The sequence below is a fragment of the Monomorium pharaonis genome, chromosome 4 (genome assembly GCF_013373865.1).
Source record: "Monomorium pharaonis isolate MP-MQ-018 chromosome 4, ASM1337386v2, whole genome shotgun sequence".
Lineage (NCBI taxonomy): Eukaryota > Metazoa > Arthropoda > Insecta > Hymenoptera > Formicidae > Monomorium > Monomorium pharaonis.
In genome coordinates, this window is record NC_050470.1 from 8,340,307 (window position 1) to 8,358,699 (window position 18,393).

General features: G+C 41.5%; 1 protein-coding gene across 6 annotated transcripts in view; it reads left to right on the forward strand.

Moving 5' to 3' along the window:
• The first annotated feature begins 624 nt into the window (after positions 1-624).
• Positions 625-18,393, forward strand: part of LOC105835495 — a 28,820-nt gene continuing 11,051 nt past the window's right edge. For 3 of the 6 annotated variants that reach the window (XM_012678837.3, XM_012678836.3, XM_028189119.2), the window contains exons 1-2: positions 5,818-13,593; positions 16,540-16,739. In XM_012678837.3, the coding sequence (XP_012534291.1) occupies positions 13,533-13,593; positions 16,540-16,739 (261 nt within the window). In that variant the 5' untranslated portion in view covers positions 5,818-13,532. The other 3 variants (XM_036285185.1, XM_036285187.1, XM_036285186.1) reach the window with 3 other exon arrangements.

Here is an 18,393-nt window from a genome sequence, read left to right on the forward strand (position 1 = left end):
CTCGAATAGATTGTATTCTCGCAAAATTGAAATTTCTCTTTCTTTCTCTCTCTTCCTCCGCCCCTATCTCCAATTTTACAGAAGATTCTATCATTAACCGGCTAATCTCCGCTAGAAGTAGGACATTCTGCATAATACACTTGTGCGGCGTGACATCGCGCTATAAGTGCCGCGTCATTTGCACTTGTGTATCGCGCAATTTAAACCGTGTAATTAAACGGCCGGCATATAGCGAGCACCCGGCGAAACATTAAAACGAGCGCGCAGAAATCGTGAGAAGATATCTAACTCGTGTGCGTACAGACCCTTACTTTCTATCGATGAAAGTTTTGAATGGAATGCCCGATTACTTTATTTTAGGCCTCTTTAAGAATCAGACTCGACGAGATGGCACTCGGTGTTCTGCAAATTAAATTAATACTTTTGTTTAATTTTCTTTCAATTTCTCTCGTATTCTTTCTTGTGAATGTTTAATTTAAAAAAAGAAATAATCTGTCAATTGGTTATCTCAACTATTCTCTTTTCTTTTTCATGGTTTTTTTTCTGTTTTTCATTTACTTTCCTTCTTTTATATATATTTTACATTAAAAAATTTTTTTATATATATAATATATATATGCGTATTATTTTATTATTTTAAAGTAAAATGGTTTATAATTTACGAAAAATGTAATTTAACCCTTCTGTAAACATTTTTTCCCTCCATCATTACTTTACTGCTTCCTCCCCTCCCCTTTCTCTCTTTTTCTTTGTCCTATACTTTTCGTACATTTTTTCTTTTATCTCCTTTTAATTTTTCGCAACAGGAGAAATAAATAGTATCTGCAATAAATTCCAATAATTAATTATCTACATGTTATTCAAAATGGGACTAATTGGACAAGATGTAAGGGTCCAGCTTCGTATATGCGTCATCAACCGTTTCCCTTCCCGTTTCTTTCTCTTTCCATCTCGCCTTTTCGCCTTTGTCTCTCTCGACGAGACGGTTACCCCCGTCGTTTTACTCCGTACCCTTCTCCACGCTAGGAGCCGGCTTCGCGCCCCTCTCGCTCCCTCCCCGTGGCGTGGAGCGTGCCGGAGCGGTGCGGAGCAGCAGCTGACGGACGTAACAATGCGTCGTTCCCGGTGCACGGTAGCGCTATGTCCCGTACAAGTACCAGAAGAAAACCGCCGCGATAAAGCGGCTTCACCGATATAGAGGGTCGGCTGCGCCTCCGCAGCCGTTACGCGGGGACGCGATGTGAGCCCTTCCTCCCTCTTTCCACCTCTCCGGTACATCACGCACGCATCAGGTAAGAATCAAACTCGATTAGGAGAGAGCTCCTAAACAAGGTTCTCTGACCCGCGCTCTCAGTTGTTGTGAAGAGCCCAGCTTGGGGAGAGAAACTTGGCGCGAAGAGGATGCGATCGCGTACATCTTTCTCGATACGAAAGGGTGAAGCGGAACGATACCTGCGCGAGATGTGCGAAATTACGTGAAGTGAGCGAGTTGTGCGATCGAAAAAAAAGGATATTGAATCTCACAAAAAGAAAGAGAGAGAAAGAGAGAAAGGATGCTTGTCAATAATCTGACGTCGTTCGACGCCGCGACTCCATTCTCGGGACGCTGAGTGCGATTCGCGAGGGTTGCGCAGCGACGAGACTAAAAATTGTCTCCAGAGGTACAAAAATAAAAATATGGATAGATAAAATAGGTCAGACGTCAGAGGCAAGGCGAGAAATGTATAATGGTACAATAATTAATGCGGGGATGTGCATCGGGATGTTGTTTAACGATCTGAGAGTGCAAAGAGCTTCATCGACTCGAAAGTGATTCTCGCGCTTTATTGAGAGAGAAGTGATTCCGTGGAATAATTGATGTGTGTTTAAAGCAACGCGCGCATAACCGATGCGTTATGAATAAAACCGGGAGAGAGAGAGAGAGAGAGCAAGTTCGTGCGGCGCGCCGGGCAATAAGTGTGCGTTACTCCATTTCTCCATCGGCGGAAATTAAGCGCGCGTTATCCGGCACCGGCTGAACGCAACCGCGCGAAATGCACCGAAAGAGGAGTGGTGTTTCCATATGAATTACAAGCGGTTCTCGTCGTACAGGTTTTCTGTTCGGTTACCATTTCCGTTGCGCAACATAAATACGCGCGGATACACATTGAGATACGTGCGAAGGAAACGGGGGGGCCCCCCTCGACATTTACATGGCGCCGCGCCGTAACGCTCACGCTCCGCCTTCGGGACTTAGAACACAACGCAGTTATATTTATTGATCGATCCTGGTTGCGCGCGTTAACGCGTACTAAAACGCGTTAGCTAATCGCAGCGAATCCGAAAGCTCGTAGCACGTAGCCAAATCTTGTAGCAATGCCTCCGTGTAAAGTACGATGAAACGTCAGACGCGTGAGTATTGCATGACCAGCAGACGTGATATTGTCGATTTAAGATGAGCCTTTTAATTCGACTGATCAATTGACGAATTAAGAAACTCGCCGGACAACGCCATCAACGTAAAAACAAGTACGGTGCACGTGGGGTGTTGTACTATACTCGTCTTTGATTATGCTACGCAAGGCGAGTTACGCTGTTTATTTTAATGAATTCAAGTTTCGCAATTACGTGAATTGCTCGGCGTATAATTCATGACGAATATTTTATTGCAATCGTGCGATTTAAAAAACTGTATTTGCGTGTTCTTGGACAATTCGGTCTAGTTTCAGAGGAGTGAGGAATGTATTTTTGAGCTACATTCTATACTTTCAAATATGCATTCTACATGAAGAAAATTATACTTATTTTTAACGAGTATAAATTATATATTCTAGTAAAATCCTACTAGTTATCAACTTGAAGTTCATTATAAGTAAAATTATTTTTTTTTCATATAAAATTAAGAGAATAAAAATGTCATTTTTGTAAATAATGTAAACATGATGTGTAATTTTGTTAATATAATTTTTTAATAATTTAATAATATAATCGCAATTATTTTTTTTTTCTATAATGACCGTTCAGTTATTTAAGTTTTTAATTTCTTTCTCGAAGAAAACAATCGACTTCGATTAAAAAATATGGATGAAGCGATTCGAACATTATTTGGTTTTCCTTGTAAAAAGTGGTTCAACGAATAAAAAGGATTATAATTGATTGGATAAATTAGTAAATGAAAGAATACTTTTTATCTTAATTCTTCATCCTAATTTTATCAATTAAACATTATACTCATATCATGTTACAGAATCAAAATAATTTAACTTCTACAAGAAATTTGAAAAATAATAAATAAGTGGATGACTATCATAAATATAATAATAGTGATTATATTATTAAATAAATAATAAATTAGAACAAAATTATATACTATTTATATTATTTATAAAAATGACAATACTTTCTAATCCCCTAATATATTTGTTTCATTAAAACTATCATCATGAGAAGAAAAAATTATTAAGTCTAACCTTTAGTCTGCTAGAAAAGCCATTTTTATAGTTCTGAACAAAGTTAAAAATTTTATATAACGTTTATGTTATTCACGTAGATAAGTTTTTCGGGAAAAAAACATTATTTTAATGAAAAACTGTTAGCAGCATAAAGGTTAAAAAACTAATAAAAATAAGAAAATAAAAATCATATATAAAATATTATTCAGCACTAAGATCTTTCAATTCTATGATCATCAGGCTTCTCTCAATTTCAATTGTGTTTTACACATTATAGTCTTGTATTAATTGTTAAAAAATTATGCCTCGTATGTGGTATTCACTATAGTCGCATAGTAGTACACGAATAAAATTTTACATAAAAAATTACTACGTACGATAGTAGCCACGGACCATAAGAAGAAAGTTTTAGCAAACTATACCATAAATAGTGTAAATACTATAATAATTGACAAAAAATGTAAAAATTTTCATAATTTCTTGGTTTGCATAAATATTGACTTAATAATTTTTACTATAAAATTTTCTTCTAAGAAATTAAGCTTCATTAACCTGAAGCTAAAACTAATTGTGAGACTCATCGGCTTCCATAAAGATCCGTTCCTCTGTGTGTGTATGTGTGTGTAGCGTAACACGTCATTGCGGAAAAGACAGAAAAGGGGCTTTATCAGGAGTCAATGATCCGCACGCAGGCATTGCTCTCTTCTCAGGCTTCACTGGCAACAAGCGAGGTGTCTCGTCGGACACTTCCTCGTCGGTCATCTGTTTTCTAGTCGCTTACGTTCCTTCGTTACGTCGGACACACACATTTCCAGTCAACGCGGCTTTAGAAACGAGTTGCAAGATAAATAGTTAATCTTTCCAATTTCAAAGTGTAATTTAATTTCTTAAAATAACGAAGAGAATAGGAAGGAATGGGAGACTTTTTCTTTCATCGATTTTTTTCTCCTCTCTCGATGCTATTCAGCAAGGAGATCTGAAATAAAGAGAAATCTTTTGAAGAACTCGATTACGAATCGAATAAAAGCGTGCGACGCTTTTGACGCTCCGTCTTTTCCTGCTATCCAATAAGAAAATTCGAAATAACGAGAAACCTTGAAGAACTCGATTTACAATTCCGAATAAAAGCGTGCGATATTTTGACGCTTCGTCTTTCCCCAAATTGGCGATCTCGACCCAAAGAAGTTCTCTCTTCGGCCTCTGTTTGTGGACTCAAAGCGAAGAAGAAATCTCAGAGGGTACAATTAAAAAAAGGGAAGGTATGTGCCCTCTTTCTGTCGGTGTCTCCCCTCTTGTTCCGTAACCGGCCGCAGACGCGACCCGAAGAGAACCTTTTCTTTTGATACTCTTTATGGACTCAAAGAAGTAACGAAGAAACTTAAATGCTATGATTAAAAGCAAAAAGAACCGTGTCCTCCTTCCGCCGATGCTACTCAATTTTCCCCTTCCTCCGAGGTCTACTTTCCACGTCTCTTCATGAATAAAAAAAAATTCGAAGAGTAAGAGTGTGTAGATCAAACATAAGCGAGAGGTGCCCTCTTTCTGTCAGTGTCGCGTCTTCCTCGGCGAGATCGCCAGGAGATCGCCTTTTTTTTCTAATCCGCTTCCGAATCTCCGGAGAGATGGAAAAAGCCGTCTCTCTTGAGCTTCTTCATATACGTAGGCATCAAAAGTAAAGAAACTCGAAAATCCATTTTTAATCGGAGGTTGAAGTTGACAAACGTTTTTTTCCTCCCTCGCTCACGGAGAATACGAATTTTCCTGAAAATAAAAAATGCAAGTATATTCCTCTTTCTAGACAGATCTCTGTATTTCTCTTCCGAGGCTTCAAGTCTCTCTTCTGAGACACAAGATGAGGTCGCTCTCCTCGTCGCTCTTGTTCCCCTAGAACGCCCGGAGGAACGAGGAGAAGGAAAAGAGAGAGGTGAAAAACAGCGAGGAGGAAGAGAAGCGCGAGCGGAGCGGGGAGTAGGGAGAGGTTGAACACAGCCTGGAGGAACCCGGAGGAGAGAGGTTCTGTTATCCGGTCGCGCGGTCCTCTCTCCTCTCTCTCGCGGTGGTGGCAGGTCAGTGTTGCCGCGCTCGCGGCCGTGGACGGCCGTCGTCGAGCCAGGGAAAACGTTTCTCTCTGTCTCTCGAGCGTCTCTCGCGCGGCGAAACCTACTACTGCTACTACTACTACTACTACTACTACTACTACTACTACTACTACTACTACTACTACTACTACTATTACGCGGGGCGTCGCGTGCCCTCGACACGAGCGAAGAAGAGCGTGCCCGCCGGCGGCGGCGGCAGGCGACCCCGGACGATGCGCGACGCGGCGACCCGGGGAGTAACACCGCCGCCGCGAAGCGACGCCACTGCGACCAGGTATGCGCCACGTATACCCGGTATACCTGGGAGAGGGCCCGAGGGCCGCTTCCGTTCCGTTCCGTTCCTTCGTCGAGCGCGGAGGGATTATCGCGCCGAGAATCCGAGAACCCTTCCGCCGCTTCACTGAACCTTCGTTGAAAAAAAAAAAAAATCTTTGCTGGATTGAAACCAAAAATTTGGTGCACTTGATTATAAATTTGTTTGTTGAAAAACGACCGACTGAAGGTTTAATAATTGCAACCACGAACTTGTGTCGATCTTGACGAATTTGCATATGTTTTGCTTTTTCAATAATATATATATGTTTGCTTGGCACAAGTAGAAATGTTGTATTGTCAACCAAATCTGTAGCAAATATTTTATTTAGTTTCAAGTTAAAAAAAATAAGTTTTCTTTTAGTTTTGCTTATAGTTTTCGTCGTTTGATTTGCCCCACGAAACGAAAGATCTTCACGTAATTCGATAATACGTATGCGTTGAATTTATGTATAACTATGCAAAATTGTTTAAAAATACAAAATCTTACTTTTAATTGATCGTAAGGAAATCAAAAGGCGAGTCTGATAAAGCTAGAAGAGATTTGATAATTGTGAGAATAATTAAAGAGAACAAATAATAATTAAAATAAATAACGAACAAGATGAAATAATGAGGGATAACATGAGATTCTACTTGACACATTTTACAAAATTTCACACTTACGTACTGTGAACAATAAACACACCTACGAATGAAGTGGAGCTAACGGTGGAGCAGTATTTTCAGAGTTGTAAAGAGCTACACGCATGCTCATTGAATAAGTTAAAGAGTGTTTCTCTTGAATGTACGCCAGAGTGCTATAGTTAGACACAATTTATCTGTATAACTTTTCAAAGTTGGAAAGAAAGATGCCAAAAAGCACTCCCCGACACCTCGTGAAACACGAGATAGTTTAGTAATTTATTTATTTTTCTGATATCACAAATATATTGTGTTCTACAAGACATCAGAATTATAGTCCGAGATATCCTCATTAGCATGATGAACCACTCGAGTTTTCATTATCGTAGACCTTTATCGTTATTCGAGTAGCAGCGCTCCGATACGCGGAAAAGAAATGCAAAGTTTCCGTCGATTGTTACGCGGCTTGATTTTCGGAGCGTTACGACGCTCCGTGCCAAGTTCAGGTCGTAACAAGATGGAAAGGATTCAGGGGTCCCGTCCTTCCTCCTCGCGATACCTTCTTCCTTTTTTTTTTTTCAACAGGTCGCGGTCACGGCGTCACGCCACGTGAACCGCGCTTCGCTTCTCGCTCTGATACTTTCCCCCGTCTATTTAGCATTGATCTTGAACTCCATCGCGTAATAGAGATTTTTAAGATTAGGAGCGAATACGCGGAGTGCGTTGACCCTCCGGGGGCGAGATGATGATCCCCAACCTACGTCTCCGACTGAGCCACGACGAGCCGATAATTGCCAAACGCACCGGAAATCTCCGTTACGTGATCACCGTGGGATGCGATCTCGTGACATCTCCCGCTCTCGTTAGATTTCGTGGAAATAATTTCACGTTTTACTCTCTCGCCGGACGCGTACACAACTTAACTGTAACGCGGGCTATCTGTATCCGCAATCAAATAGAATTTAATTTATCGGGACTGTTCTCTTTCCGTTTCCTTCCGTATAAAAAAAAAAAGATACCCGTGCCCGAAAAGCATTAATAATACAAAAAGCCATGCGTACACGCCGTGCGGACGTATTTTTGGTGTCCAGACGGGACTCCATTTCGGGCCACGGTACGAGAATACCGCGCACGGGGACCAATGGCGTACGTCTATGTAAATATGTAAATACGTAAACCGTGGCGGGAAACACAGCCGGGACCCCTCTCCTCCTTTCTTTCGGCAAAACGAGAACAGGTTCCCGGCGGCTTTTCTAAACCTCCGGAATGTACCGGCTTCGGACAGATCTTAGCCGTCCGCAGGTAGTTGATTTAGGAATTGCCTATGCGCGATAATTACAGGGGAGCCAAGATCGAGGATTAATTGCGACGCCCTTTTTTTTTCTACGTGTCTCCTTCGTATATTATCACACGCGCTTCTTGTCGCTGCGAAGAACGTTAGAATACCGTGAAGGAAATGTCGCTTCAATTACCGGCACGTATTATTCAGTCTTGTGACTGTAGGTTTTTTATACTGGCGATCTCTTCTTTTTTTATATGCGATTCTCAGGATCTTAGATTTTTGCGTTCTTAAGATTTGAAATTTTGCAAATATAAAATCTCAAGCATAAATTATTCTGTTAGTATATTCATGTTTTCAAAATCAACAACGTTAGTCTTAGATCAATGCAACGACTTAAAGTTTTTTTTTTTTTTTGGTTAAGAGATTTAACAAAATAGAATTTGAAAACATTATCATAATACAATAATAGAGTGGCATATTTGTAATCCTAGGAGATTGATATGATCACATAAGAATCTCGCATGTTCTTAAAACTACGCGCATATCTAGGATCGCTAGATTCATGTATTATCCGATTTTCGAGCTGCGGAATAATCAGACCCAACCACGCTATTCCAGAGTTTCTTAGTCGTGTAAATTCTAGAAGCTGAAAACACGCTCTTGAATAGAATAATTTATTTATTTTAGCTTGAATACCGAGAAGGGGCTTGGTTTGCAATTTTGCCCTAATATCCTTCCCTTATAATTATTTAACTGGCTAAAATCTAAGACACATATCGCCATGCAATTTTTCTATCTTATATAACACAGTCCCTTTTATATCTATTTGTTTATTCACTCATCGTTTTCACTTACTATTCACTCACAGAAAAATATTTATTTTACTGTCAAGAAAAGCGATTATACTCAATTTACATTTTTCCTTCTAATAAGTAAGGGTTATCTTCAATAAAGAACATTTTCTTGATAGTAGTCTTATATAAAATATACTTACAAATTTCAGAAAAATTTATCATCATAAACTTTAAAAAAATTTATACTTTTTCAAAGAATATTATAAAATTGAATTAAAGAAAAGTCAAAGTAATAAGTAAATCAAACTTTTATTTTAATTTTATATTCTTAGTTGTAGTATTCAATTACTAGGATTCAGAATATATTTTGATTAAATTTGTTACTTATGATGAATTTATGATAGATTTCCGGATATATGTATAAACTTATAAATTATTTAAAATAAGTAATACTTATTTAATTCAAATACATATTTTTTGTGTGTGTTCACGAAAGTTTATTTTGAGTCAATCTTATTTGTTTTAAATAAACGATGAGTGTATTTTACGTCTAGTTATCAGGGAGATGTTCTTTACAAAATTAACCATTATTTAAAAGAAGAGAAATAAAAAAAATAAAAAACTGCTTTCGTCAGTATAAGAATATATTTTTGTGAGTGCACTTGTATCTTATTATCTGATTCTTGCGTACAAAAAACCTCCGACATTTTATTCATTCTTCTTATATCTTTTTACTTTAATCTCATCTTCTTTGCTTATCTTACATTCTTAGTTGTCTCTAGCCTTCTTCTCAACTTTTCTCGCTGAAAAAATAACTTTACTAAAGTATCTAAAAACTTAGTTCGAAAATAATTATATTTTAACTAGATATAGAAACTAATTAATTTGGACCACATTAAGCTGGTGGAAGCTAGAATGTCAAAACTTTTTGCAGCATTATCATGCTTGACCGTCCTACGTAATTATGTTCAGACCTGTATCTAGCTAGCTTTTTAGATACTTGAGCAAGATCATTCTTTCCATGTAAGCCTCTGGATTGGTGGATAGCGAGACGCGCAGGCTCCTCGGACACCCGGTATTTTCCGGTCGCCTTCGTCTAAGTCCTTTTTCTCCGTGTGATTCTCCGAAGCTCTTTCTCTTTCTCTTCCTCGCTCTCTTCCTCTCTCTTTATTTCTCTGCGTTTCTCCCTTTCCCTCTCTCTCTCTCTCTCTTTCTCTGGTGTTGCACCATAAAGTCCGACTCGTCGGCGTCGTCATCTCGGGCGGCGTTATGTACGGTCTGTAGCAGCGCAACGTGGCGGTGCACAAGACAGATGTTGTCCCGAGGAGCAAATAAAACCGGAGGGAAAAGGAAGCGGGAGACGATGACGATGACGGAATGAGATGACGCGGCGCGGCGCGGCGGCGGCGGCGGCGACAACGACGACGGAACGAGCGGAGAGGCTACCGCCTGCCGTTCCGTTCCACATCCATTACCTTTTGCATCGCTCGGGTAAAAGCGAGAAACCCGGCCAAGGGAACACGCCGGACTTCGGACGGCGCGCACAATTAAGAAAGCAATTGAAATATGGAGAACGCATACCTGCCCCGTCCCCCTCCCGCGTTCCTCCATCCACTCTGCGAAATTAAAAACAGAGCCGACGGAGACAGAGACTTCGAGTGTGTGAACTTTTCGTTTATTCTCGTTGGTTTTCTCGGCAAGGAGATTCATTCTTTACGTTTCTCTCTCTCTCTTTCTCTCTGCGATGTGCTTTGCATCGCGCGGAAGGAGACACGATCGAAGCCGCGAGGATCGCGGCGGATTGAAAATTTCGTGCCGCGGCCGGCGGCACTCACGGTGCCGTTAGGCAACGGTGCATCGCATAGTCGGGGGAATCGGAATATCGCCGCCGTGCGCCGACGATCGGCATAAATAATCGTCATCCGAGCGCGAGATAACAGCACGACAATTCCTTCCGCGGAAGCGGAGGCGTAACGCGCGCCGTATCGAAAACGCGCGCTCGCGTTTTCACGCACGTGACACTCCGGATCCCCATGCAGGTCGACTCGAATCGACACGGGGCTGCAGCAGCGGCAGCAGCATTCCCCGATCGAGTCACTGGCACCTTTCCCGCACAGCTACGGGCGGCCGCGCGCTTTCGTTCTCCGAGAGAGAACCCGCGGGCGTAGTGAATGCCGATTACGAGTCGACTCACTTCCAGACGCGCCGCTCGTTCGAGATAATCCGGCGCGATCTCGTGGAAATAATATCAACGGGGGTTTCTTTTTTCCTCGTCTCGCGTCCACAGGGAAAAGGATTCTACAAACGATTTGTCAGAGAGACACCTGACATCCGAGCGATCCATATGGGCGATCGGATCTTCTCCTCCTCACTCCCCCTCCCTCTCCTGCGTCTCATCGAGAGGAGGAATTTAGCGACGGGATTAAGACCGACGCGCGCAATACGCGCTCGCTTACAGCTGCAAAACGGCTATTTTGTATGTTAAGTTAACGGTACGATAACGGTCGTACACGGATGTTAACTGCTGCGATCTTTAATGCCGCCGTGATCGTTGGCCCATTACTCAAATTACTCGCCGTCGCTATTACCGTATGAGAGAGAAAGAGGTGCATCGCGCCGCGGTGTCGAACGCGTGCGCGCGCGTTGCATCGCTCCTCGCTTGATTGAGTAGCGTATTCGACCCGATCAGTTTTTTATTATTGCGAAAAAGACGTTTTAACAATATTTATTTATTTTCTTTATTGTTGTCACGATCTCATGACGACGGGAAAGAATATGACACAAAATATGACATTGAATTAGAAGTCTTTGTTATCGAAATATTCTTATATTACGTAAAGTAATGATATTAATAATATATTTATTACTAGTAATTTGTTATGGGAGTGTCAGTAAGCGTCAAGAGATAATATAATATGCCATATCAATTCTGAAGTATGCTAATACATCATTACGATCTCAATGAAATGATAAGACATGCTTCAAATTTGAATCCAATCGAAAAATTCTCAAATCACGTAGAATTTAACAAATTTATTATTTATTATCAATGTTAAAGGCAAGTTAAAACTGACAGAGTAAACACGCAAACATCATTTTAATTATTTTACAAAAAGCTACACAAACTAAAATAAAAAAAAAAAAAAAATTGTTAGTTGACACATCGAAAATGATCCAAACCTAAGCCTAAGATTGAAACGTTTGTAGCTTTTGTAAAATAAGTAAAGATTTTTACATGATTAACTAGTACGACATACACTGAGAAAAAAATATGTAATATTTGTAAAAAAATATGATCAAGAATATCATTCTTATGGTAATTATTACTTTAATATTGGTAATAATATACTTATAATAAATGCTTGTTTTATGGTAAATCAATTATATTACAATTTCTATTTTGGCAATCATGCCATAAGTTGCATAGATTAATATTATGATTATGAAAACCTTAATTAATTAAACAAACTATAATTTATATTGTTGAACAACTTTGAAATTAGGTTCAAAACTGGCCATAAATTATAGAAATATGACTATAAAATATTGTTCTTATCTGTCATTATTATTTATTTATTAATTTATCACGCGAGTGTTCGGTGATACAATCTCAGGCGTAACATAACATCACTTTATTTTAAAAGCACGTTAATCGATACGAGAAAGGCGCGCGTGCAATCGCAACGAAATTCTTACTCTATCGCGCGGCGTTTGCCACGCAGGTAAATTGCACGTGAACGAGATTTCAGGTAGGGTGTCCTCTGTCGCGACGGTGGCGGTCGGGAAAGGGTGGCGCAGGCGCGAGAGGACTTTCGCAGTCCCTTCGAGAGGGAAACCAACCCCCCTCTCGGCGGTTATCCTCCACCGGGAGGAAGGACCGAAGTTTCCCTCAGTGCTTCCGCGCGCGCCGAGTACTCGCGATCGTCGCGGCGCGTGCTTCCGCATCCGAGGATGCGCGTTCACGAAACCTTGGCGAACGATCCTCCCCCGCCGACGAGTTAATTGTCACCCAACAACGACAAGCGTGTTAGCCGCGTGATTAACGAAATTTTCACGAGGCGCGAGCGTCGGGTTCGTTTAATCCGCTCGTCACTTCCGCGCGTACGCGCGATCGAAAGTAATTTATTCGCGATTACCGACGAACATCGTCCTGAACCGCTTTGCCGCGATGTTGTTGGAAATCAGATGGAATATTAATTCACGGACGAATCGACAATGAATTATGAAACCAGCCTCGAGCGTGTCCGACATTTCCGTTCGTTTCGAGCACAAACAAAAGCTTCCCATTTCATTCAATTAAAATAACAAATGAATTTTTTTTTACTACCGGCGTATTTTGACAGTCGAATATATTTCCAGATTGCGACACGAAAAACGAAAAGACTTTCGTTGCGCGCAACGTAAAGGTAAATTTACGTCTCGAAACTTCAGAGATAACAAGAACCACCGTTCAAAGGAGGGAATTTAATTGACAGAAGGCTTTTGCATTTATTTGATCGACTTGAAAGAGAAAAAAGGAGGTCCGCTCGCGTGGAAAATAAATATTTCAATTTACTCTTCGAGAGAGAGAGAGAGAGACGCGTTCTCTCCCGAGTGCAAAACATTGCGCGCGGATCTTCAAAGAGTTTCTCGAGAATACCTTATATTCATTAGTCGCGGAGAGTTCTCCCCGCCTGACTTTTTTCGCGTATGCAAACCGGAGTGGAACGAGAGAGAGATGCTCGCCGGCGTGCAACGCCGGGAAAGCCGTTGAACGCGGGGGTTACACGTTCGTACTCGTAACGTAATCGTTAAAAACGGCAATGTTTCGGGGAAAACGGTGATACGGAACAAAAAAAAAAAAAAAAAAAAAAAAAAAAGAGGGTGAGAATTCCGAGCAGCGATCATCGTTTCCGGGATCCGCGATCGATAGCCGCTTTATCGCCGCGAGGCCACCACCGCCACACCGGTGGTGGGGCGTTGAAAGTGCTCGGGGAAGGAAAAAAAAAGCATGCAGCTACTTTCCAGCTTCATGGGTCGGCACACGAAGCGAGGAGCCTCCTTGAAAAAAGGTACGTCGCGTCGCGGATGAGCGCGCCCGCTTCTCCTCCACGTGACGTTAATTGGCTTTAACCGGCGGCCGGCGGTGGAGAGCACGTGGCGCGAAAATTTCACGGTGAAAAAGACCGGCGGCGAGTCGCGAAACCTGGGGGCGAAACGGGGCGCAGGAAGCGCTTCTCCCGTTTCCGCGGCGATATCACGTAATAGAGGATAACAGACAGGATACAGTTATATCGGTGATTTTTCGCTAAACGACCGATCCGCACGCATGGATTCACACGATCCACGCCTCGTTAACTTTCCGCTCGAAGTAAACACGAAGGGATCAAGTTCTGAGAGTCATATCACAGGACGAGCTATAATTAATAAACCTGCGTCACACATATGGAAGCGTAATAACGTTACTTTATCGGGATGTATTTTTTTCTTTTTTTTTTTTTCGATAGAATTTAACTCGACAGGAATTTAATTTTTGTCGTCGCCTCTTTCACAAGTGTGATCCATAGGTCGCGTGATAAACGGAGCCCACTTATCGCGGGGCCGTTCCATGCAAACGAGAGGCAACGAGACCGATACATCACGCTAAAAGTCAACGGGGATCATTGCGTTCCTCGCGTGCGCACACGTGCGCGGAAACTATGTATGTGGAACGCAGCGAGTGAAATATTAAAAGCTGAGTAGGCGGGCGCATGATCTAATAACTTATTTGATCGATAATGCCCCTCGTCTAGCGGCCGGGGCGAGAAGGGAGGGGGAGGGAAGGGGCTCACGACGCTCACACGCGATGTAGGATGCTCCGTGACCAGTTTTGTACGGTACGGCGATCATCGGGAGCATCGAAATTGCTTTTCGTCGTGGCACGCGGCACCCTCGAAGACTTCGCGGCGATCAGAGCCGCCCGCCTGAATCCGAAACCCGGCGGCGGCGGCGGCGTCACGGCCTGAATAATGTGGTACGGAACGCGTTAGATCACCGATTAACGCGTAAGAAAAACTCGTAACTCGCCGTCGAGCTTTCTACCGCGCGTCTATCTAAATATACATTACGCCGTTTACACGCGGGACTTATGTTTAGTTTATCGATTTTTATTCGTCGCCGCTTCTTCTCCCTCTTCTTCTTCTTCTTCTTCTTCTTCCTTGCCGTTCCGCGTGCGACACGCCAGCCGGTATTATAATTGCAAGCAGCACGTGGCAGCGCGCTATAACAACGCCGGCCGCATTCGAAATGCGAAGCGTGATTCGCCAAATTCAATCCGCGGAAGTAATTACTCTTGGCACAGGCCGTACGCGACGTCAACCGCGTGAAAGGTTGCAACGCTAATTCCACCCCACACACACACACACACACACACATGTACACACATATGTGGTGCGCCTCCATAATGTCAAGGTCGCCATCCTGAATTATCGCACTCTTCTTATCCCTAGGTTTGATTCGCCATGGAATCAGTCGCCGCATGTGCATTACAACTATGTAACACGGAGCGAGGCTAACTTGGATATCGCGTAAATAACTTTATCGATTGGAATTTGATAACGGGTCGCTTTTTAAATATGCAAAAAGCAGCGAACCCGAACGCGGGACAGAGCGTTACCTTTATGACAAATCGGACTAGGACTCAATACGAGCCTGCAAACATAAAAAAATTACGATTGTATCCCTTTATATATTTTTAATTAGTTTTCAATTAAAAAGGTATTTTCAACTCGCGTCCTTTTCAGCCAATGACCGTGCGCGAACTCTTTTGTTTTTATTATAGTTCGATGAAGTTAATTTAGCAAAACCTTCCTATCGATCGTCTTTCAAGGATATATTCGCGTAGTTTCGCCAAAACATTACATAACTATTTAAGCATACTTATAAATAAGTCAGTAAAGACGTGTGTTTTAAAGGGCCAAAAAGAAAATGACGCCAATTAATAACCGGGACAGTCAGCTTAACAAATAGCTGCAAAATATCCGCGGGACACGCCACGCAAATGTGTCGGAGTGTATGCATTCCTCCGCAGCAATAACTCTTACTCGTGACACTTTGTCCTCGCTCTTTTACCGGCACGCTGATTGATATGCACCGCAATACGGACAGTTGCGAATTTATAGACTACAAATCGCGTTTCACTTCGATCACATAAATCTCACTTAACTATGAACTAACCACGTGAATTAAAGATACACAGTAGAAGGAAGTGTAGAAATTTGTACTACTTTGTTGTAATAATAGGAAAATTTTATGTCTAAAGCAGAATTTTAAGTTACTTTTTTTTTAATCTTTTAACTTTAATAAACTTGTTTTAAGTCACGTATGCGAATGATTATTATTACCAATATTCTAGTAGTAATATAAAAATGATATTCCTGACTATAATTATTTTAATACTATAATTAATTTACTATGCAATTATAGTCGCAAATATAACATGTTTTTTTCCTCAGTGCACGTAGGTGAATTATCGCGGAAATATTTACTCGATGTTTTATGCAATCAATGCCATTCATTCCGAGTTGAAATTATTCAACATTTTTTTATATTATACGCACAAGTTATATTTAGATATATGGGAATTTAACAAATAAGCGAGAAATTGTATCGATTATATTTACATTATAATTATTATTCCACAATTTAAAGACTATTTTAAGTATAATCTTGGTGTAATTTATAAGGGATAGATCTGGAAGCGAGCTTAATAAATAATAAGCGCCCGAAGTCTCGTTTAATTAATTACTTAACTTTTACATAATTAGAAATTGCCGATGGAAATTCAGACCTTGCTAGGAAAGAAGGCTCGCATTCTCCCCCATCGTACGTCGCGCCAAATGCGGTTGTTTAACTCTCACTTATCACGCGACTGCATCCTTTACAGAGGCTGACAGACCGAAATTCTAAATCTTCCCTTAGATGTTATCATCGCACATCGTATACGTCTCTATATAACGTTACCTCTTCTGTTTCCTCAGGAAAGCGCGAGTTCATCGAAGGCGGGTATCCCATTGGTAATTGGCCGTATTCAACGGGGGGTCCGATCAGACCCCTTGGCAGTACCGTCGGCGGTGGTGGCGGCGGCGGCAGCGGCGGTGCGGCGGGGGGCACCAACATGACACCCGACGATCCCGCACCCGACGAAGAATTCGCCCATGCCGTCGCGCAAAAAACACAGGTACATACATGGCTGCTTATCATCGGCTTCTCGCTCGGCCGAGCCGAACAATTCTCGATAGCGCCGCGTGTGTGCCGCGCTATTTCGTATGCCGAGTCACTCGCTGTACGTCGGCCGAAGAAATAGGTCACTTCTGCAAAGTGTAGAAACATTTCTTCTTCTTCTTCTTCTTTTTCTTCGTCTTCCGTCCGCGTGCGGAATTTAATTTAATCGAGACTCTTCATTTTCGATTCCTTGTAGCTCGTGCGAGTGGAGAAGAGTTTCCAGAGAGATCTTCAATTCGATTTACGTCGCGTTTAATTTTTAAACTGGTAAAGAGAGAACACCGTATACCAAGAAAGATCGAATTAGACCGCTGGAATGACGAACTATTAAAAGAATTGGACCGACGACGTACGTGGAACTTTATCGGAGCGCAGGGATCATGAAATATTGAAATCCGATAAAGAGTTTGCCGATGAAAATTGGGACACGCGTGTCTCTCGCTCTGCGAAGTTACAAAATTGCGCCGTTAAATCGTGCAAGGATACATATGTGGGACTCAAATCCATTTCTCGCGTATCTCTCTATGCCGCCACTCGAAAGCACCGCGAGCACGTTAGTCACGTACACGCGTAGCTTCAATGCTCGGTGTCCCCGGTGTCGGGACACGATGGGTATTTTTTTTTTTTTTTCAAAGAAGCCCACGCGAGTTGAATCGTCAATTCCGTAAAAGCGACCGGGCACAATGCTCCGTGACGAGAGAAGAGGAGAGCCGTGACGACCTGACGATGGGTGTTCGCGATGCATACCTCGTGCGCATCGTTGAACGTTCACCGACGTCGTTGGCCGCGTTGCCGCTATTGTTGTTGGACTCAAGTATTTTTCTTTTTTTTTTTACGTTCGAGTCTGCGGTTTTGAATCTCGAAGCCGACCTATTTAAACTTCGAGTGGTTACGCGGGAATGTTTATAACGCGAATATATCGCGAGGATATCCCACATTCAGCCTTGAGCCCGATTATAATTCCAGGATTGAATTACTTGCTGGTTTATCTCATTTTCAATTTAGTAATTTAGTAATTTCTTTCTGATGAAAACTTTTATGATTTAACGCGATGATAACATATTGCAGCGTGAAAAGTTTTGAATTTCTGATGAGTGAAATATAATATACGATCAAGTAGAGAAATTTATGTAAAAATTGTAATTAAAGAGCAATTTGAAATGTATCTTTGTTTATCAAATTTATAATTCGTAAACTTTATAACTTCGTTTGTTGGTTTCATGTCGATCACAAATTGAATTTTGAGAAGAAGAAATTTTGCTTACAGACCGTGTCTAAAATTGGTCAGATATTCTTTGCATGCCACATAACAAATATGATGCTGGATACCCCGATCGGTTTTAATCTAAAAACACTTTATCGAAGCGCTTATATTTTTTCAAAAAATTTGCTCGTACATCTTGAAAGAAAATTCTAACCGAGCAAAATTTGTTTAAAATTAAAAGAAAATTCCAACGTCTTTATTTATATGTAGCCTAAAGATTTACTGCTTGAAAAGTATTAACGCTTTATTATTTTAATTGAGAAAAATATTGATACTGTACGAGGCAAAGGATGAATAATTAAAGTCAAGGCACCTCGTACACGAGTGTGCAGACTTATTATTCGAC